The sequence below is a fragment of the Artibeus jamaicensis genome, unplaced genomic scaffold (assembly GCF_021234435.1).
Source record: "Artibeus jamaicensis isolate MK-2021 breed Jamaican fruit bat unplaced genomic scaffold, CSHL_Jam_final contig_490, whole genome shotgun sequence".
Classification (NCBI taxonomy): Eukaryota; Metazoa; Chordata; class Mammalia; order Chiroptera; family Phyllostomidae; genus Artibeus; species Artibeus jamaicensis.
The window spans coordinates 2,736,834-2,759,378 of record NW_026521861.1 but is presented as its reverse complement, the minus strand read 5'-3'; the positions used below and the strand labels follow the sequence as shown (position 1 = coordinate 2,759,378).

The following is a 22,545-nucleotide window of genomic DNA, read 5'->3' as shown; positions in this document are numbered from 1 at the left end:
GGGGGATAAATACTGTTTACCTTCCCTGAAGTGAAATTCTGCTTACATTTCAAACAAGTTATCTTCTCCTTTTTAGGGAATTATATAATCACTGCTGGAAGTTCAGCCGAACGTGCCAGACTTTGCTGGCCTCCTGCCCTCTTCAGTGCCACTTCAAGGCACCGAATTTAGTAGAGCGCTAAGTCACTGAGCTAAATAGAAAATAGGCAGTACCTTTGTATTCAGAGACAATGTCAGAAAAGTCAGGGTGGAGAGAACTTAAATTATCAGTTTTAACTTAAATGTTTCTGTGATGGGAACCTGTTTCTTAAAAGTGATGAATAAAGGAACGTGATATTTTTGCAGCTGGCCTTTCAGCTTCCTTCCATTCAGTATATTCTATCACTTTGCATTTGTTCACAGTTATTGTATTCCATTAAACACTGTAGTCATCTCTGGTGATCAAAATGAATTTTCATTAGAGAGTAATTATTTTCCTAAATAGCCAGCGCCTTTATCCCTGTGACAGTGGAAACTCTGGGTCCTTGGGCAGTGTGTGGTATTTTATTTACTCTCCTTCGAATTCCCTGTCATGTTCTTTTCATCTTTCTGTAGCTGCGAAACAGGATTTAAAGATGGGGACCTCTTCATGTCTTACCGGAGTATGTTCCAGGACGTAAGGGACGCTGTTGACTGGGTTCATTACAAGGTACCAGGAGCTGCTGCTATACCTGCTTTCTCATTGGCATGTGTTCTATGTGGTCTGGCAGTAACTTCCCAAATGCAGATAGAGCAGAATTTTTCTTCTTAAAAAACAAAAACGAACCCATGGACTTGCCCCCTTGTGACAGCGCTCTGTACTGTTCTTATTACTTTTGATGGTCCTGCTTTCAGAAGTGAAGCTGATCTTCCCTCAACGGTGGTGCTTGGTTTCTAGCTTGTGTTTCAGTTTGTATGTATTCCAAACACACTTAGAAGAGATTTCAGTATCAGTATTATACTTGCTGTATCCTGTGAAGATAGTTGTGGTCCATGTTGCTTCTTTCAAATACCTCCTACTTGACTTATAACATTATCAAATATTATATTTGCACTTACTACAAATTATACTAATAAACTATGAGATGCCTTTTGATTTCTAGTTTAAAATAAAAATAGTTTTGTGTTTTAAATACATTTTGGAGGCAGAGTTGCAGCAAATCACACATGCCGCTTTGTCCTGATCTTCTCCAGTGTATCCGCTTTTCCATTCTGGTAAATACTTCAATGTACCTGGGTTGATAGTAGACACAGTTTGTCTTATAAACTGTTAAGAACTGTTTTTGTTCTTTTCTTTTTTCCTTTTTCTTCTTCTAGGGCTCCCTTAAGGAAAAGACAGTTGAAAATCTTGAGAAGTATGTCGTCAAAGATGTAAGTAATGAGGGGAAATCTACATGATAGCTTATTTTACCTGTTAGGGAAACGAGTACAATAACAAACCTATTTATAACAGAGTGCACAGGGGAAGGCATTTCTTGGTTTTGGCGTAATATATGCCAAGTGTAATTACCGAGAGTTTTAGCCAGAGCATAGGGGTTAGTACAGTTTTTCCTGCTTGTGGGTGGGCAGGAAGACCCAGTATCCACTTGTCCTCGTCGCTTTAATTGGAGTAGTGACTGGAGTGGTTACTGTGTGCACACCGGTGTGCTGAGTGATTGCACGCACGTCCCATTCCATCTTTTTTGCCCTGAATTAGGTAGGTATTGTTACCTCTGCTTCATAGATGAATAAACAGGAATACAGGGTTAAATGATTTGACCAAATCCATACAGTTAGTAAGTAGTAGCCCAAATCATAACCACTGTGTTGGATTGTCTAAAAAAATGTATGTAAATGCAACTTATTTATATTGTCTTTAACCTGTCAATAGGAAATAATAAGGGAAGCTTTAAATACCTAAAAAGGCACTAGTAGAAAACTTCGTAAAATTCAGAAAGATCTGTAGTTTAGTTAACAGTATTGTGTCAGTGTTAATTCCTTAGTTTGGTGCCTGTGCTGTGGTTATGTAGGATGCTAACAGTGAGGGAAGCTGGATGAAGGATATATGGGAACCCTCTACTAATTTCATCTTTAAGCTCGTCTTTAAGTCTGAAATTATTTCAAAGTAAAATGTACACATACACACACTCCTTCCTTTTCTTACAGAGGAAAAGTAGCATAATGCAGTATTTCCCCAGAGCACTTCGATAGAGATTATTTACTGTTTCCGGTCTTTGTACCCCGTTTCCACCCTCGCCCCAGTCCTTGTTTCAGAAAGAACACCGAGGGGTCCAGGCAAGTCCCGGGGAGTTTGAGGAAAAGGGCCTGTTGACTGTGAGAGAGGGAAAACCCTGGTTTTTTCTCTGGTTAGATGAGGGTTAGAATTTCCTTACGCATCCCAACATTTCTATATTGGAACCTGCATGGGTCATTTCAGTTCTGCAAGGTGTTTTTTCAAATGAAAAGTGTATACAGCAAGGCTGTATCTGATACTCTACATGCAGAGGATTTTGCTGGTGATGTTTAAAATCTCCTGCTTTCTAACACCTCTAATTGACATCATAAGATTACAAGGTATATAACTCTTTCCTGAGGCAGACACAAGGAAGTAGAGGTATGCTTTTAATAAGCATATACTCATTTATATGTATCATTATATATATAATTTATATATTAATATACACCATGTATATTACATATGTCAATACTTAATTTATGTGTAGAGATAATATGGTCTTCTAAATGCAAAATCTTGTAACCCTCCAACCAACCCTTACAGGGCATTCTTATTTTAGTGGACAAAAAGTCCAGCATATGACTGTTCCACAGTAAATGAATATGTATTTGTTCTATTGTTTAACTCATCATTTTATTACATTTCAGGGAAAACTGCCTTTGCTTCTGAGCCGGATGAAGGAAGTAGGGAAAGTATTTCTTGCCACCAACAGTGACTATAAATATACAGATGTAAGTGCTTAATATTCATATTTGTTTATTTATACAGAGGAATTATTTTGGCCTAAAGAAATGTGAGGATAACAAGGAAGATCATAGTGTATTAAAGGTAGTTTTTTTACCATTTCATTTGAAGGCAGTGGAAAGAGCAAAAATATATAGCATAAGGGCTACATTAGAATGATTGTCAAGTTTCCCTAAATATTTGACTATTTTCCCTGATTGAAATTAACTACTTGAACATTTTAATTTTGGAGTTATTTAAAACATTTGTGCTGATCAAAATGGCTTCTGTGTCTCTTTGACAAATCATTTATAAAACTTCAGTTGCCCCTTTTGTTGCGCGTGGTCTCCCTCCCTGCTGTCAGGGGGCCAGACAGCAGTAAATGGTGCAGAGCTGTTTTGATTCTTAGCCCTCAGAATTTACTACCGCTTAATGTAGGTGTTTTTTGCTGTGATTAAAGTATGTAGGAAAGCTGATTAAACTCCTTAACCTCATCTTACTTTTGCTAAGACAGTTAGAAATAGTACTAGCAAGAAGCTTAGTGCTTCCCAATCCTCTTTATGTAAAATCTTGCCACTGAAACCTGGTGATTTGGAATAAGCAGTTTTACAAAGTCAGTGATTCAATGGCTTGGTTGGTCTATGAAGAGTAGTAAAAAGGCCAAAGTATGTTATTTCCTTGTGAGGCGTTAGCTTTCTCTGTGCTCTTACCTTGAAAGACTCTTGCCTCCAAAAATGTGTTTCAGTGCAGTAGGAGGATTGGGTAGGGATATGGGTCAGTCTCTACAAAACCATCTCCTGGAAGAATTCGTGTCCTTCTGAGAATGTCAGAAGCTTTTGTATATTTCTTTGTTGTTCATTTCTGGCTCTCTTAGCCCTGATTTCATAAACTTTAGAGGAAATGAGAATGTGATAAATTCTATATTGAAAAAGACTTGTCTTATGAAAAGCTTGTGTGTGATTCTTTTTTAGTAGTGGTTTATATCTTTTGTAGAAGTAGTATTTGGACCTTATGTTGTTTTGTTTTTTTCCAGAAAATTATGACGTACCTGTTTGATTTCCCACATGGCCCTAAGGTATTCTATATAAATTACTAAACCATTGCTTTAGTAATAATGAGTGCATTTAATCAGCCTGGAATGTGGACATTAAGGAATTGGTCAGGACCCATTCAGTAATCTTCATTAACATGAGAAATAAGTGGCAGTACTGTTATAATTGAAAGTTGCTCACAATCTGAAAACTTCGTAGCAGAAATGAAAGAGGTATCCATGGGGCATTTGGTAGGGTGGGATCAGAACAACTTTATGCTCAAGAACTATGCATATTCCTGACAACTTCTAGATTCTGCTATTAGTTATTGATGAGTTCTATGCTAAGGGAACAGTTAACTTTGGTATTTCGCAGAGAAGTCTTTCTGTTTGCAGTGCAGCTGCTTTTAGGTTTAAGGAATATTCATTGCAGTTTAATCACATACTTGTGGGATTTTAATCCTAGACTTTGAGTAAGTATCAGTAAATCCCTATTTTGAGATTAAAAAACACAGCATTCATTGCTCTTCAACTTGACCTTAAAAGGTCAACGCTGTGGTTTAGTTTCAGGATGGAAATAAGGTGAATGGGCATAGCTTTTACGTTAGTGCTGTGGTTAGCACGCAGTCTGAGCCAAAGGCCACTGTGCGCCCAGATCATCAGTCCAAGGGCTTAACCAGCAGAATTTCCTCACAGCTCTGTGTCAGTCTGCACTTTGGTTCTGATGCTGATCTGCCTCTCTCTTCATTTGTCTCTTGGGTATTGATCAGGGTCTCTCTTTAGCACCCTCTGAGCTCAGTCTTGTAGCCCATTTCAGAGTGTGCGCACACTTCTTTCATACATTAAGTCTCTGTGCAGTAAGTAGATGAAATGACTTAAAATGTAGTAGAGATTATTAGGTACAAGATGTTCTTAATAAAATGGTGGGATTCTGCCCTGGCTGGTGTGGCTCAGTGGACTGAGCAAGGGCCTGGGAGCTAAGCAACCACGGTTCAATTCCTAGCCAGGGCACATGCCTGGGTTGCAGGCCAGTTCCCAGCAGGGGACGCACAGGAGGCAACCATACATTGATATTTCTCTCCCTCTAAAGATAAATTAAAAAATCTTTAAAAAATAAAATAAAATAGTGGGATTCTCTGGTTATACTTAGTACTTCTACACTTCTTGCATCTGAGTGAGATTAAATATTAGTGCCTTAAGGTTAGGAGTGATGTTTCAGCTTTTGCTGTTTCTCCCCCATCAGCCTGGGAGCTCCCATCGACCGTGGCAGTCTTACTTTGACCTGATCTTGGTGGATGCACGCAAACCGCTCTTTTTTGGAGAGGGCACGGTACTGCGTCAGGTGGATACTGTAAGTTGGGAGGTCGGTCTGTGAGTGCTCTGTCCTTCCCCCTCGCCCTTCCCCGATGCCTGCTCTCCCTGAGGGAACAGGCATTGGTAACTCCTTAGCTGTGTTTCTCTTCTGAAATTATGCTAAGACTTTTTGTGTTAATTGAGATAGGCAAATACTTTTAAAAATGTATATAATTTAAGAGTGCCTTTCATTTGGTTGCCTAGCCAGGTAGCATTTTGGGTAGAGATCGTGACAGAATGATATGATAGAGAGTTACAGAGTCCATCCTCTCCTCTCACAGAAAACCGGCAAGCTGAAAATCGGCACCTACACGGGCCCCTTGCAGCATGGCATCGTGTACTCCGGAGGTGAGTGGCGGAGGGCCCCGAGTGGCTTGGCGCAGGCCTCACCACGGAAGCAAGGAGGTGCTCCTGCTGTCCTCCGGGCACAGTGGCAGGTCTCCCCTTTGGCGTTCTGAAGGTGTCACTTGCTGAAGGCGAATACTTCAGTCGTCTCCCAGTTTAGTCTATCCCAGCCAATCTTTGATTTTCACGGAAAGGATCTGTTGTACCCTCACCTTTCTTTGACCTATTTGAGGCTTTTTCTCAGTTTCCTGGAATCATTTGGGATGGTTCTAGAGGGGTCCTCTAGGAGCCCCTGCAGACACAGATGCACGCTGTGTTGGTGTGCGAACTGGGCGCACACAGCCAACTGTGAGTTGCAGCTGTCACTGACGCTGCGACATACAGTGTCACTGCTCTCGGGTTTGGTGACTGCGGGCTCTGCTCACCACATGGGAACTGAAGGTCTTGTCTTAGAGGCGATAAAAAGATAGTGGTGGGTCTTTGTCTCTCACGTAATTGTAAGAATAAAATCAAGCAGCACAGCATTTGCTGGCTGTGGTACTGGGAATGCTGATTTTTTTAATGTGGGGCTATTTTTGTTTTCTCATTCTTTGTTCTGTCGTTTCAGGTTCATCTGATACAATATGTGACCTGTTGGGAGCCAAGGGCAAGGATATTTTGTATATCGGAGATCACATTTTCGGGGACATTTTAAAATCAAAGAAACGGCAAGGGTGGCGAACTTTCTTGGTGATTCCTGAACTTGCACAGGAGCTTCACGTCTGGACTGATAAGAGCTGTAAGGAGCGTTACCCACTGTGTAGACCCTTGGCACGGCTAGTTCCTGTGCGTGGCCGGCTGTGAGTCGGTCCTCTTGCCTGCGCCATCACTTCCTGTGTAGGGTCGGGGGGACCAGAGGATGGGCCCTGATGTCTGCCAGCCTTCTTCCCAGATAGCCAGGTAGTTCACGGAAGTCCAGAATTTGAGGAAATACTAGATGTTATCTTGCTCAGTTTCCTCTTGATCCCCTTTAAATTAGAAAACGTTACCCCCAAGTTCTGTTACTGTGGCAGCCGACGTGTGAGCCCCTCTGCGGTCCCGTTTGTCCAGCGGTGCTGACGGCTCTCCGTTAACCACCTCCTGGTGTTTTTCATTTGCTCTTCTGAGAAGCAGAGAAGGGCCAGACTCCATTCTTGGAACCAGGTTACACTGTGGACACCAAAACGTGAGCTGTGGGTTTAGTTACGTGAGGATGTTTGACATACGAGTTCTGGGCCAGTGCTAGCCAGCCTCACCCAGTGTGGTGACAGGTGACGCCTGCTGCCTTCAGGTGAGCCACCGAGTCACCCTTTGCCTCGGTTTCCTCAAATGTGAAATGAGGATAATAACACCTACCACATAAGGCCGATGCGACTTAACTGAGGTGTCGTGTGTATAAAGAAGACAGGAGTAATAGCCCTTGTCAACAGTGGCTTCTTATCTGACCCACAGCACAGAGAAAATGACTAAATGACTCCCTGTTATCCCCAAGATGGCAGATGAAGACAGTTGTTATATATATTATAGAAACTACATTAAGGCTTAATTCTCTCTCTAGGGGAGCCCGAGAGAGGGGAGCATGCAGCCGATGCTGGCTGTTGGTGCTGTCTCTACGTAGCAGTGGGGTTTTCTTGGTAGCCTTTCATCCACATTTTCAGCTTTCCACCTATGAAGTGTTAGGTAGCTAGTTGATTGGGCTCTGTTTCCTACACTTGTAACTGGACAGTCACCTTGTTCTGTGTTAGTATTTGCTTTGCTGACACATCTAGGACATCAGGTGAACTGGCACGCTGTCAGTATGGAAGGCTTAGCATCCAGCTGGAGCAGAGCTGTGGTCAGTGATGTTTCAGTGGGAAGAAGGCAGTTACGGACGGCGTTGTGGTGGTGGTCCACCACCAGGCCGCAGGCAGGGGAGCCGCGGGCCTTCCTGAATGGGGAGAAGGAAGCTCTTGTGTGCGTCCACCTGTGGCTTTATTCTTCAGTCATATCTGCAACCTTTTCATTCAGTTTCAGCAGTTTAAAACTGGGTGCTTTTTCTTTCATTTAAAATATTTTCCTCTTTCTTCCACACCTTAACTAGCACTCTTTGAAGAACTTCAGAGCCTGGATATTTTCTTGGCTGAACTCTACAAGTAAGTTTTTTTCTAATTTTGAAGTTTTATCCCCTAAAACCCGTCTGCCTTTTTGGGAGTTACCTGGGCACAAGCGGTGTCCTTCTGGAGATTCACACTGGGTTTTCTGTCCCCAGGCACCTGGACAGCAGCAGCAACGAGCGCCCGGACATCAGCTCCATCCAGAGACGCATTAAGGTATCCCAGTGGGATTTGGGAGAAAACTTGGAAAATAAAATTGATTTTCATATTTCTGATTTTGTACAGGGACTGGCACAAAGCCAATACTCAATAAGTTTTTTTTTTTTTTTAATGAGCTGACACTCTCGTTCTTGGTTTTCAGAAAGTAACTCATGACATGGACATGTGCTACGGGATGATGGGGAGCCTGTTTCGCAGCGGCTCCCGGCAAACCCTCTTTGCCAGTCAGGTGATGCGCTATGCTGATCTCTATGCAGCATCCTTCATCAATCTGCTGTACTACCCATTCAGCTACCTCTTCAGAGCTGCTCACGTCTTGGTGAGTGGATACTGCTTTAAGCTACTGTATGTAGTTAAGATACTCTTAAAGCTGAGCTCTGCAGCCAGATTCGTGGGATGGCCCAGGAGGGTTTGGGCAAAGCCCAAGGGGTAAGTTGTATAAAAAGGAGTCTTTGAGAGTGTATCATCAAGATAGAATGTGTTACAGGGTGTAATTTTACTCTAAAATCTACTAATGTAGGCTGTTTGAATAGTAAAGACTTTCCTTTCTTGTTAGTACTAAATGAGAGAAATGTGGCGTTTCATAGTCTTATGTTCTAGGACTATTTTTGCTAGGAAATAGGTCTCTCTCTTCTTACCCAGCTTCAGGTTATAGTAAATGGCTTGGGCACAGTTTTGAGGATTGAGGAGAATGAGGATAGGGAGTTCCAGGAAGACATTTCAGGACCCAAACTGCCTTGGCATGTGGTCTCTGTGCGTGGTCCCCTAAAGAGGGAGAGGACTGTAACTATGGCGACAGGGAAGTCAGGAGGCTTCCCAGCTCTGTGAGTGCAGTTGCCACTGCTTTCCTGGAACTTGAGAGACTGTAGTCAAGTAGCATTTTTAAATTTTGCTGGAAAGTGGAAACATGAGACCAAAGATCTTTTAAAAGAACTGAAGCCTAAAGAATTAGTAAACTGTGTGGCCTGGACTGGAGCTGGACTGGACTGAGAATTATACATCCAGCAGTGAAGTGGAACTTGTTTTTAACCAGTGAAACAAGTTAAACAGTAAAGCTTCCTGTGGATATTTACCCAGTAGATCTTGAGTGTTTCCAAAAAGTTTAGGCACAAAGAAATAAGCTGAAGGGGAAGGCTTTGACCTCCAAGTTCTGATGGTGAGTTTCACCTGATTTCTAAGGAAGAGTGGGAAACAGTGTAAACAGCTCGCCATGGAGCAGTCCTTTCGAGAAGGTGGGTTAGGAAGGAGCAGTTAAGCCGGAGAAGATGGACAAATAAAAAGTCAAAGGTGGAATGCTAGGATCAGCTTCAGCTGAGGGAGGAGCACCAGTGTGTGCAGTAGTTGTGGGGCTGATTTGGAAAGGGTTCTTTACACAGCAGGCAAGCAGCTGAGTGTTAGACCTCTTCAACCAAACACTGGAGCTTCACAGTGGAAAGCTCACGATGGCATTACTTTAAAAGTAGTTTGGAACCCAGTCAACGCTTTCATGTTATCTGCTGGCGGAGACTGTAAATGCAAGGTGAGGGACAGTGCGGCCACCCGCTGTGCAATCCACAGCCTCATGAGCACCCCATCACCTCTGGGCTCCAGGTGGGGACGCACTTGCTGGCGGGTTGTTTCACGCTCAACGCCTGTGTCGTAAAACCGGGTGGCACGTGCTTTAGGAAAGCCCAGCACCGGTGGCAGACCGGCTGCTTCCTGGTCAGGCGGCGGCACCCAGACTGCTGAAGCCTGCAGAGGTGGAGGTGCTCTTTTTGCACACAGTGTGGAACGACCTTGGGAGTGGAAAAGTAAGTATCATTAATCAAAAGAAAGACCATGCAGGTTCATCATGTTCTTAGACTGGAATTCTGAGACAGGATATTAAAGCATCTTTGAAGTATGAAGAGGAGGGAGGACCTGGGAAATAGCCGTTTCCCTCCGCCTGCTCTCTGACCCCTGCCTTCCTTCTAGATGCCGCATGAGTCCACCGTGGAGCACACGCACGTGGACATCAACGAGGTGGAGTCCCCCCTCGCCACCCGGAACCGCACTTCAGTGGATTTTAAAGATACCGACTACAAGCGGCACCAGTTGACACGGTCGATCAGTGAGATTAAACCCCCCAACCTCTTCCCACTGGCCCCCCAGGAAATCACACACTGCCATGATGAAGATGATGATGAGGAGGAGGAGGAAGAATAAAGAGGAACACCAAAACCCTGAGCACCCAGTAAACAGCTCTGGCAGGACTCACAGGAGCAGACCATGTCCCTGTCTGGGTTCTAGCGGGAGGGGGGCACTGCATTAAAGGCGTCTGAAGAGTTTCTGAAGACCTTAAGATGTTCTAACCGTAGGGAGGTACTTGTTTTAGTTTCGTGTGTCCGCACTCTTCACAGATGGTTCACGATTGTCATGGAGTCTGTGCTGGGAAAAGCAAGGGTAACGCCAGCTGAACTGCATGCAGGCAGCTGTGTTGTGGCTTGTGACCCTGTTTCGCCATCGGTGTGGTGGTGGGGGTCTGGAGTGGAAGGAGGAGGGTGGAGCGGGACCCCCAAATGCTGTTCTGTTACAAACTGTGCTCTTCCTCCCAAACCCATTTTTCAGTGCGTCACATAGTGCTGGGCATCGCTGGAGAAACACACTGTTTCCATGATCAGACGTGTCTTCTGCCAGGTTTTTTTTTTTTACGAGCTTCTAAGTGTCCTCAGTGACTGGCAAGGCTGCGGTCCGTCAGCGGCTTTGCGCAAGTGTCCTCTGCTTGCTGCGTAGCTGACCTGGAGTGAACTGCACAATTTCATCTTGAGGCAACAGTCTTCCTCTGTTTCTACATTTCTGTAATTGATACCAAAAATGTCCCCTCCCCCACCCAACAAAAAAATCTTTTTCTCATTTGGCATAAATTTATAGAGAGAATTTAGCTGAAAGAGGACAAAGGAAATTTCTTGTATTACAGCATAACGGAGTGAAATCCATTAGTGTGGCCCGTGTCGCCCCATCCCAGCCCTCGCTGTCCTCTGGAGCCGAAGGCTGCGTTTCGGGGTCAAGCAGTGGAAGATGGGGAGTGGGGTCTGCCCGGGCCGCACTGCGGGGGCCTGCCTCCCTCCCAGTGCAGTGCGCCGGCGGCCGTTCCCAGCGCGGTGTAGACGCTTACTTTACCTCCACGGACTCTTCTGTTCTCATTGTCGTTGCTCAACTTGGGCAGGTGGCTTAGCTGCTGTAGAATTCAATAAACACGGTATTTCTAACACTGGCTTGGACCCCTCTGTTGTAGCACAGCTGTAATTACGGTTGTGTTCAGGTTTAACTTAGTGACATCAGTTTGACGTGGCCTTCTCAAAAGAAAGACAGTCTGGCATGACTGGTTAGTAGTTGAATCTATAGCACTTAAATAGGCCTTGATTTTTTCACGGAAAGTTTTTTGATACAGGACTATAGGGTAAGATTTTTCCCCCTTTTTAAAAATTCATTTTATACGTAGGAAACAGTAATTTAGCTAAGGCCCTATTACCGCACCATTTTTAATATCTGTGGCTCTACACCAGGTCGCATCAGCAATCAAACACTGTCTTGCTTTAAATTTTAGAAAATGGGTTTACGGTCACCCAGTTGTTATTATTCTCCAGGCAGAGATGTTGCCCAGTTTGCCGTGCTCTTAAATTGTCTGAAAGCCAGCGAATTTCTAAATGAGTTATAACTGCAGAGCTAACTTACAATAAAAGACTTACACTCCTTCCCTGTCACAGCAACAGCCAACACGAGCACTTCGCTCTAACCTGCCACACTTCTGGTGCTGTCCGAGTAAGGTCTAGGGGATAGCCTCCTTTTAGTCAGACGTCTCTCTGGCAGTGGGGACGAAGACTGAGGAGTGAAAAGCACGACCGGAATGAGTAAGCCTTCACTGTCCATCACAGCCTTCTCCAGGGTCCCCAGAGTATTTAAAGGAGCTCAGATTCCGAGTGTCTGAGACCCAGACAGAGCGTTGCTTCTCCGACAGTGCTGCTGGGAGCACGGGCTAGGGGGCAGGCGGGCACCCGCAGCAGCTGCAGCAGGGCGCGCTAAAGCGCCAGGGTGCGTGCCTCTGTGGCCAGTAGTTAAAGGAACCTGGACTTGAAATGTGTAATTCCCTCCCCCTTAGAAAAACAAAAAAACCTGAGGCAATTCAGACTGTGAGCGGACAGGTCTCCCAACTCTTCAGAATTGCTTTCCTGAGTATTTGGAAAACACTTAGTGTTCAGTTCAGGCTTTGTAAAGTACCAGGTGCCACTTTTGGGGTGCTAGACAGAACTTCCAGTCTTAGGGCATGTGCAGGCTAACAGGGACCTGCCCCCGCACCGCCCCAGCCAGCAGCTGGTCAGAGGCACCAGGGAGCCCAGCCCCGCTGGGTTCCCTCTGCAAGAAGACTCACCCTGTACATGCACCTCCATTAAGATGGCCAATTCCAGTTTGGATGGTGTATTTCAGAAAAGTCAGTTTTGACCTTAGATTTCCTCCTACCATATGCCTAGCTCTGCTGAGACCCAAAATAAGCAAGTCCTTCAAGCTACCCTTTCTAGGCACTTTTAGGAGAAGTGGTTCTTAGAACTAAAATAACAACAGCAACAAACCCTTTGGTCATGTTGGTAATGTTTTTAAGCAACCACTCCAAAGGTGCAGGTGGTGACATGTCAGATTTAAAAGTACTTTGTCCATGCTTAGATATTTCTAAATCAGATTTATTTACTTAAGAAATACTTTGCAAACAAGTTTAAAGCCTTGCTTTTTTTTCAAGGCTGCTAGGAGCATTTAAAAATACCCTGCTTATTCACCACAAATAACCAGAGACAGACAACTGCATATCGAGGTCTGCGTTAAGGGTAGGGGCCTTGCCCACATTCCATGTCATGGAAACTATTCGATCTTTGATGGTGGGAAAACGCTAACTGTGGCCTAGCTGTTGCCATATAGCTGAGGGCCCTATGCCTCACTGGGTTTAGGAGTTTCCATGTTAGTACTTAGGTTTCACATGACATTCCTTCTTGGTGACTAGAGCACAGAGCTCTTTTCTTTCTCAAATGGGACAGTTTCCAATGATGCATAACTTAAGGAGACCCTAAGGATGAAATCTCTACTGGGGAGCTCCCTGAGCAGTCTTGAAAATAGAAAAAACAGAATGCTCTACCCCCAGGGAGCAGGAGGACACGTGCACGCGGCCAGCAGCCCCGGAGCAGAGCTGGGCAACACAGGAGCCCGCGGCCCCCCTGGCCTGACTGCCACCAACAGGAGGCGCACTTCACACTGTCCTCGCTGCTCAGTGTGCAGGTGGGGCAGAATCAAGTCAAAAAAAGAATGCTCTTGTTTACCAAACAAAGAAGACGACCTTTCTGTTTACCCTGGAGGTCTCAGCCCTTCTTCCCTGTCCTCAGGCACGATGTCTCCATTCCAAGGCCATAACTATCTGATCTGTTGCAACAAAGGTACGTAATTTCAAGGATAAAATATACGCAGTAGTTTAAGTCTCTCCAAAGAGCTTTACCATAAAATACTCCCAGTTAAACACAAAATACTCCCAATTAAACACAGTTCATCTCAAGCTTGCTGATTCTGGTACTGCAAGTCTAGGTCGTCATCTGTTTTCTCCAATTTAAAACAAAATGACCAGTTTTTGATCTAGTCCTTATGTTTCTGACCACAAAAGAAGCTAGCTTTGCTCCATTTTATTACTAGAAAAAAGGTGGATTAGATGATTGCTCCATGATCTGAATCAGGCACGAACATGCCCCCAGACGCCTGCTCTCCCTTTGAGCTCCCCTCTCCCCACAGACGTGTCTAGCCAGGGCTGTAGACGAGGCCCGACAAGTCTGGGCCAAGCTAAACGTCACCAGCAGAAAGGAGCCCAGGCAGCCAAGTGCACGTTCTTCCCATGAAAGATAAAGACAATCCTTTCAAGTGTCACAAGTTCCTGAGACACTGGGAAAGAGGACTTGCCAAGCAAACCCAATGACAACAACAAAAGCAAACCTGTTTGTTCAGTGTCCAGTCTTGGAGAGAAGATTCTCGTCGGAGGTAACCTTTGACTTGTGGGTGGGTATTCTGAAGCAAGTAAGTTCGTTTTAGGGCCCCGCTGCCCTCAAATCCGTGATGTAGCAGAACTGGTAAAAGTCCTGTCTGAGGCTGACCCACTGTTTGAGCGCTAGCACTCGAGCGGGAAAGCACTTTGAGAGTCCTGGCAACCGAGTCTCCCTTTGTGTCCTCTGCCCTTACAGTCACCCACCAGGAGAGAGAGCGTGCCCCAGAATGCCACACAGAGGGCCCCACAAGCAGTCCTTTGCTCTGAGACTTATTCAAAAATAAAAGCACAGGTGAGGAGCTTAGAGAGGAAGTGATAAAAGTTACATAAAGAAAGCAAAAGGTTACTGAGCTATCTAATTCAATGTTCTGGCCTCAATAAGGAATCACCTCTATTAAGATGAATTACCTTTAGAAAATACCTGCTAAGTTTTCAGAAATCAAGCTACAAAAAGGTCGTTCAGTTCGTACCACTCACTTTCTCCACAAGAACCTCTGGGCACTGCCTGTCCTCAGAAGTGCCACGCTGACCCCTGGGGAGCCCGGTTTGTCGCACAAACTAGAAACCCCAGGGCTGTTCTCGAGATACAGCCTAGCGATGAACCAACACGTGGGTGCTGCCTGGGCGCAGACAGAGCTTAGGCAAACCGCATCTCACAAGAAAATTCACCCATTTCCAACTGGGTGTGGATGTGCTGGAGACGTTCCTTCCCTGGGCCCTGCTTGCTTTCTGCTCTGTGTCCCAGGGATGCAGACAGGCTCCCAGGAAGGTAACACTTCTCTGAGATAGAAGTTTACCTTCTACTTTGAAAAACCTGGGGATAATGATGGGGAAGGCGGGATGGTGGTTAAGTCAGGCAGTGTCCCAAGCCAATCTCGTCAGCAGTTCATTGAAAATAGAGACTTAAAGTAGAAGAAAAAAGGGACCCCAAAAAGATGTGGGCTAGGAGTGGATGGCAGAAGGGCTGTGGGCCTCGACCAGAAGATCCTCAGGGTCTGGGGGGTGAGTGAGGAGGGGAAGGTGCAGCAGAAGCCTGGACAGGAAGTGGTCATGGGGGGATGTGGACCGCACACTGGAACGGCAGGGAACGTGGGGCGCCCTCGAGTCCTGAAGGGCACCGGAACGTGACTCACTGTGCGGACACCCGACGTTCTTAACTCGGGGTGAGGCCTCTGCGCCTGCTGCGTCCCTGCTCCTCCCCAGGCTCCATGCAGCACAGGAGGCCCCCACACAGCGCCGTTTCCATCTTCAAGAACCAACCGAGAGGCTTGCATGAGGCCTTTGGTCTTGCCTAGAAAAGAACAGCTCAGATATTTGCTCAGCTGAACTGTGTTATTAGTGACTGAGCAGCAAATTTCAGGGGCAAATTTAGATACCCTCGGTGTCTGTCCCTAAATAAATAAACTGATGGGGGGCAGGTTACGATCCTTGCAAAGGGCTGTAAGTTGGAGGCACGGTTCTCGGCACCCACTTCTCTTGAACACGTGACTGTGGTGTCCGCGTGAAGGAAACGTTCTGGCGTGTGACCGTGCTGACAACCAGTCTCCAACTTCCCACCCGCAGAGCCAGGCAGCCGGGCGGCGGCCCAGGCCGGTGCTGCAGAGGTGAGCGGGAGAGGGAACACACGTTTGCTAGGAGGGTGGACAGGAAATCATTTATCTAAATAGAATAGAAATGAACAAAAACCTTTTAAAACAATCACAAAATTTACAAATAAATTGGTACAAAATAAATAGGAGCGATTGTAAATCTACAACATCATTTGAATTATAAAATGCATTCATTATGACAGTCAGCCCATGAACCTATACATGTCACTTGTGCTTTAGGTTTATGTACACAGCTCGGAATACTGTGTTCAGAAGACTCCACTGCTGAAAAGCATCGAATGTACACTATGATACAGTGAGTTAGAGGCTAAGGAGGGTGGAAAACAGACACAAAGCAGGGTCTCACTGAGAGCCAAGGCAATGCTGGCACTGGGCCTCGAACCCGAGAAAAGGCATGTTAGAAGCCCAGGATGGGCAGGCAGCTTCCGTGGTCCAAAGAGTTGGATTTTGTTATCCGAGGGCAGGAATGGGGGTCCAAGACTGTTGCAGGGCTGGCCCACCGGCCTGGCGTGGCGGGGTGGGAGTGAGGACAGAGGCTCTGGTCTCCCGGCCATGCTGCACCACCACAGAGAGCACAGAGCCGGCCCCGGGAAGCCACCTCTGAAGTACTTCATGGAGGTACTTGAGAGGCCCTGCCACAGCTGAGAGACCCGCCTCCATCCTCATCCCAAACTCTGGTCATCAGGAATAGAGGTGGTCCCAATACAAGGGCCCGGGGACGTGAGGACCAACGTAAGAGCAGCAACCTGTTCAAGACAAAAAGGGAAAGTTGGTGCCTTCTCACCCACTTTCAGGGACAACAGAACCCTAGGCGCCATGGATGGGGGGCTCCAGGACAGACCTCGTCTTAGTCACGGGTGACGTACTAACAGTAGAGGCGTATGTACATTAATAAATAATAATATAAAATAAAGCATATACATTTGTAGATTTAGAGGACTCCAGAAACAAGGAAGGTCCACGGACCGAAGCACTCGACCTTCTCAGCAGAGCGCAGACACGAGAGCCGCGAGTCCGAAGCTGGGGGGGCTCTGGGCAGAGGCGTCCCCAGGCCTCGCTCACTCCCCCGCTCCTCCACTCCTCTCTGCTCTGGAGGCCTGAGACCGGCTGTTCATAGCCGAGGGGCCCAGGCCCTAGCAGGTCCGTTTTCTAGTTCTGTCCAGGCTGAATCTGAAGAGGAGCTTGGCCCCAGAAGAATCACTTTCTGAGTGAATCCACGTTGGTCAGATGTGGGTGAGCAAATGCCGGAAAACCCTGCCAGCTGAGGAAGCTCCCTGTCGTTCTTCCAATTCGCTCGTGTTCGATACACCCCTGGGGATTAAACTCGAAAACATGTACTCAAGTCTTATAGGACGTGTTGGCTCTGTGTACATATAGGAACCTTGGCATATAAACTCCTAGAGCTTGACTCTCTTGTCACTAGACCCTGCATTTCCATCTTGCTTCCAGCCTGGCATTTCCCGTCACAAGGTACTAAAGGTGGTTCCTATGAGACAACGATGTCAGGTTCCTATGAGACAACGATGTCAGTAGTGCCACAGGGAGGAAGCTTACTTGCACTGGGCCAGCCACAAAGGTCTAAGGAACAGAAGGTCCCCAGGCTGAGCAGGTGGGAGGAAAGCTGCTCCCAGCTCTGCAGTTGCTATGAACTGCCGCCTCCTCCCTCCTGTCCTCAGGGCTGACCAGAAGGAAAAGGAGCGAGAGAGCATTCACTGCAGGAGAGCCTGTAAGTCCCAGAGGATGAAGGCTTCGAGGATGTTAACATCAGCAAGGGGTCCTGGGGGCACCCCTCACCCTCAAATGAACCTCAGCTTGGGATTCTCGGAACTATCCTCTCTCCAGTCAGCCCTCTTGAATACAAAAGAAGTATGGAGAGATCGAGATTTGTAAATGGCCCTGAGGTATAAAAATTCACTGAGTAGGTCACTCACTGATAAATTTGCATTGGAAAAGTTTCTGAATCCCCATGTCACCTTCATATTGAACTCTCTACACCCCTCCTAATTCTGGGCTAGCCTACAACTCGCCCAGATGCCCTTGCCGGACTCAAGCACCACTAGCCCGGAACACAGAATGGAATGAAACCTCGCCCAAGGCCAGAGCCTGTGTCCTCTGCAGGAAAGCACAGTAGGAGCCTCCGCACCTGCACTGCCAGCGCAGCCTTGGCGCGCTCAGCCCCTGCAGAGAAGCGCGGCTCTGGAATCGAAGCCAAGGGGCGGTTCCCTCTGCCCACGCCACCAGTGAGCTTGGGTCACGTGGTGTGCACCCAGCCAACCCTCGGGGCCTCCTGAGATCCCAGGGAGCAAGGTGAGCGCTTTCCTGTGCCAGCCCAAGTGTCCTCTGCCCAGGGTCACCCCTGGGGAGCAGTGGAGGAACCTCGGTCTCCTGGCCCAGGAAAGGCAAAGAGGGCCACAGGTCCCTGCCACTGGTTTTTGGAAGATGACAGGGCTGGGTTTCGGTGTCTCTGTCCGACCAGGACACAGGCTCATCAGTCCCAGCCTACTTAGGTCCACTACTTGGCCTGAGGGAATTAAGGGCAGGTCCTGACTTAGTCCAAGTAACTGTTGCTTCATTTTCTGGGGGAAAATGCAGTTCTACTTGTATCTACCACTATTCTTCTAGACTTGAAAAAGCTGGTCCTTTAGTTGTATGGTCCTGGGGACAGCACAGGTAAATGTATTCACAGTAAAAGCTTCGTATTAATGGTGTGGAGTCCTGCACTCAGCAGTCGTACACAAGTTCCTTGAAATAACAGTAGAAAATGGCAAGATGCCTGACACCCTGCACCCTCCCACTAAGGGAAGCCAGCTATGTTGGCATGGGTACCGCGCTGCCTTCGGGAAGTGAGGCGAGGAGAGAGGGGAGCACAGAGTTGGACCGAGTACTGTTCCAAGTTCAAACTCTGTAAGAATCAAGGCCAAGGCTTAAGCTAGTATATTAGCACCCAATATTCAGAAACAAATCTTAAGGATCTGTTTTCCTAAGAGTTTAAATACATGATTTTGGACTTGCCAGACTATAAAACAGAAACATAGGGCGACAACCTCTAAGGCAATAGGGAAAAGCCACATCTGTTCAGACAAAGAAGCAGACAGTGCTGGGAACACTCAGACATTAGGAACCCAGTTGGGACACCAGGGTGGCTGCTAGGGAAAGGAGAGGTTCCACAGCAGCGCCACAGAGACCGGCAGAACTCAGGGCCCCAGGACCTGCATCTGCTATGCAGTCCCTCCCCTCCCTGCTTCTAAAGCCAGTGGCCCCGGAAGAGAACCGTCAATGGTGATGCTAAGGACTGACAACCACGCGCTGAGACCCGGACTATCGATGGTCTTTCTTGGACTCCCATTCATAGACGGGAATCGCATAGACCTTCTGAGCCAAAACCATTCTCCTGTTGCCCAGAGAAGCCGTGACCCAGCATTTCTCCTTCAACAGCCTGAAGTTGGTTTCCAGAGAGAAGGTGGGGCCTGGAAAAGAAATCCCGTAGCTCAGACACTGTTATTTACGAGCCTTGAGTGTGCCCCAAAGCAGATGTAACTACAGCCCAAGGGTAGCCCTTGTTCCTCTGGGTCTGGACAGGGATTGCTTTGTATTCCCTGTTATAAAAGTGTAGATAGTCAAAGGTAAAGAGTGGTTTGTAGAAAAATACAAACTTTCGAGGCTAGACTTTCATCCTCTGGGACCCCCTCTGCAAAGCCACCCCTGCCAGCTCATTTATAGGGAGGACAGAAAGCCACCACACCAGGTACTGAGAAGTTGTGTTCCTCCCTGAAGTCAGGGAGGCGGAGGCTGGAATCAAGCCTTTCTCCTCCGCTTGGACTCCCGCTGCGCTGTAGGATTGGGGGAGGAGCAGTAATGTTCTGAAAGCAACCGGGCACAGTAAATAATTTCAGAGGCTCCCCCAGAACAAGGCGCCGAGACAGGCTTTGTGGAGCAGCCAATGGACCAGGAGAGGCTGACAGGCCCAGACCCTGAAGGCCAGAGGAGCCCGGGCCCGTCAGGCCACGCTCCGCCAGACCTAAGGGAAGGCAGGTGCCCACGGGGCCGAGAGGCCCCCCCTACCCCCACCGCTGTCGGGGGAGAGGCGCCCTCCCTCTGCAAGGCCCAGACTCCACTTCAGGGAACACTAGTTTCTGCACACCCTACAGATAGCCCCAGTTCCTGCCATACTGGGGTGCACTCAGCCAGATGTAGATTAAGAGATTGGGATTTAAATTCAGAAAGATCTGTGTATAAAAGACCCCCACCATGGTGCAGGGTCTCACTAATGTCAAGCTGCATACTGAGGGCTCCACGCCATGGGGGCAGCTTGGGTGCCAGCAGCAGGACCCTCAGCCCCCTTAGGGGCACCCCTGTGACCCTCTCCCACGAGGGGAGGCCGGATGCTGCAGAACCGACAAGCCGAGGAACCCCTCCCCAAGCGTGCATTCGACACTGGAGCCACCAGACTGCCCGCCAGAAGGCAAGCCAGCAGGTCACCAGTTCCTCCCCAAGCACAGCTCCCGCCCGGCAGAGCCATCCCGGGGTGCACACTCCTACCTAGAGGAGGGAGGAGAAAACTGCCGCTTAGCGCCGGGGCTGCCCTCCGCTCAGTGGCACCCCATGGAGACAACACTCTCCTCTTGGAAGGGACAGGCCGCAGCGCAGACTGACATCGCTGCATAGACACTGTGGTTGGTATGAATTCCCTTCAGTGTACAGATGTCGCCCACGAAATGCACGTGTCCCTTGGGCTAACACTTAAAACACAGATGAGACGGTTGAGAATTCAAACAGGAATTTCTCTACACGTGATGCATTGGGTATTGAAATACGGTGGAGACACACAAGAACCGGCCACAACACGCATTTGGTTTCCGAATCCCCGTCCGGGGCTGCACTAACCCTGGTTGTACAGGCAGCCTCTCTGGGCAGCGTGGGCACATCAGAGGCGGGAGGCAGAAAGGTCCTCGGGCGGAGGACACAGCCACCACTGGGCCCCACAGGCCCAGGGACACAGGAGGAGGGACAGCTGACTCCCCGGAAAGAGGGGCAGGGGCTGGCGGCTCCCAAAGTGCCCCCATTCGAGTACGGGTTTAGGGGAACCTCAGCGTGGAGCACAGAGCACAGCAGGAAGGCGGGCTCCTCCTCTGACAACGACGCACAGCCTGCCGGGAAGGGGAGGAGCTTGAGCCGGGAAGGGGAGGAGCTTGCGCCCCACACCGCGTTCACGCCGACGCCCGGGATGATTTCCGTTTGGCACCCGTGTAGCAGCATCTTGGGTGGGGAGGTGGGCGGTGGCGCAGCGGGGAGGGCTCGGTGCGCCCGAGATCCCCGGTGGCTGCGGGCGTGTCGGGGGGAAGCCACCTTGCCACTTGCCAATGATAAACCATGGGTTTAAAATTCATTAACATTCATTTTGGTGATAAAAATTCCTTAAGAGTGGGAGCACAATCACATTCCAAGAAAATTTAAACCTTTCTGAGGGGAAGGGACACAGTTAAACATTGACTTAAAACAACACTGAGCTCAGAGAGGCGACGGCAGGTCCCTGTAGAGGCGCCACTTGCAGTGTCACAGACCCGGCTGGTCGGTGGGCATCGGCGCGGTCCTCTTCATTCATCCTTCAGGTTCGACAGCGACAGTCACCGGGCCGCAGACGAGGGGGCCGCTCGCTGGGAGGGCCCACGGAAGGCAACTGGAGGGGCAAGTCCGTCCCAGCAGGGTCACATCACGGGGTCACTGCAGAGTTCAGGCAGGACAACTTAAAACTCTGCAAAAGACACTTTTAAAAACGTGATCTCTTTTTTTTTTTTTTGAAAAAAATAAATCCTAACAATTTTCAACTTCATGCAAATCAAGGAAGGAGGAGAGTGAATAATAAAAAGGTACAGCTGAAAAAATAAACATGATTCTATTTGGACGGAAGTAGTTCATCTCCGAAATGGCGAAGGCCACACCCTCGCTGTCGATTTCCAGCTCCAGGGCCCATTCCTGCCCTCACGACCTCCTCTGCTTCTTCCAGAAAGGGGACAAAGTCTTTGGTCTCAGGAGTCGCAGGACGCAGCATGGCACACAAGCTCACGCTAATGGGGTTCGCTGTCCGACAGGGGCGCGGGGCACGGGGCGGGCGGGTGGGCGGCGGGGCGCCCTAGATGGCGCCCTCGCTGTGGAGGCTGTGGTTGGCCTTGGCGTGCGTCACGCAGTTCTGTTCATTGAGCAGGTTGGCCGTCTCGTCTGGCAACCCGTCGTGCAGCTCCGTAAGAGTCAATTCGATTTTAGTGTTTTCACTGTCTGACGACTGAGGAGTTTTGTCCATCCGGGATGCCATCAAGGCATTTTGGTATTGCTGTCTGGAGATCTGGGGCCGGGAGATGGTACAGAACACAAACCGAGAGAATGCTTAGTTCGGGGTTCCCCTGTCTGGGTGGCGTGTCATTCCACGTTAAATCCCCCGAACGGCCCCTAGAGTTTCTCCGGGAGAGAACGAACTGAGCCACCTTTCAAAGTTCAAGTTGACTCTGGCAAACAAGTCAGTTTTTACTGATATAAGCCATTTCCGAATTTTGTCTCCAAATTTCAGAGACTAGAAAGTAGAGCTAGGCTTCCATCAGCTAAAGATGACTCATTCTCCAGAAGACGTCTTTGTTTCAGACTGAGAAAGGCACCTTGTCTCCAGGGTAGAAGGCAAGTGAGGGCTCTTCCCATCCCACCCTGGCTGGCCTTCCGCCCTTGCAGGGCCAGCCAAGTCACTGGAGGCCCCAGCTCCTGAAGACTGGTTGGAAAAGGCTGATTCCAGTTCTCATTCCCAAAAGAGCCACCTCTGATTTGGCAGCTCATTTGGTAGAGCCAAGGAGACAAATGCGTTTCCCCACCTGTGTCTTGGGCACAGTGGCTAGAGGCAGGGCGCCCAC

General features: G+C 48.1%; 2 protein-coding genes across 7 annotated transcripts in view; one reads left to right on the top strand and one right to left on the bottom strand.

Annotated features, from left to right (window-relative positions):
• Positions 1–11,241, top strand: part of NT5C2 (5'-nucleotidase, cytosolic II) — a 103,477-nt gene extending 92,236 nt beyond the window's left edge. For all 4 annotated transcript variants that reach the window (XM_037159370.2, XM_053668478.1, XM_053668479.1 and 1 more), the window contains 11 exons: positions 595–688; positions 1,336–1,389; positions 2,881–2,964; positions 3,990–4,031; positions 5,230–5,337; positions 5,621–5,687; positions 6,292–6,462; positions 7,783–7,834; positions 7,951–8,011; positions 8,157–8,333; positions 9,968–11,241. In XM_037159370.2, the coding sequence (XP_037015265.1) occupies positions 595–688; positions 1,336–1,389; positions 2,881–2,964; positions 3,990–4,031; positions 5,230–5,337; positions 5,621–5,687; positions 6,292–6,462; positions 7,783–7,834; positions 7,951–8,011; positions 8,157–8,333; positions 9,968–10,198 (1,141 nt within the window). In that variant the 3' untranslated portion in view covers positions 10,199–11,241. The remainder of the gene's footprint in view (positions 1–594; positions 689–1,335; positions 1,390–2,880; positions 2,965–3,989; positions 4,032–5,229; positions 5,338–5,620; positions 5,688–6,291; positions 6,463–7,782; positions 7,835–7,950; positions 8,012–8,156; positions 8,334–9,967) is intronic.
• Positions 11,237–22,545, bottom strand: part of CNNM2 (cyclin and CBS domain divalent metal cation transport mediator 2) — a 143,990-nt gene continuing 132,681 nt past the window's right edge. For 2 of the 3 annotated variants that reach the window (XM_037159367.2, XM_037159368.2), the window contains one exon: positions 11,237–21,992. In XM_037159367.2, the coding sequence (XP_037015262.2) occupies positions 21,783–21,992 (210 nt within the window). In that variant the 3' untranslated portion in view covers positions 11,237–21,782. The remainder of the gene's footprint in view (positions 21,993–22,545) is intronic. The other variant, XR_008392240.1, reaches the window with a different exon arrangement.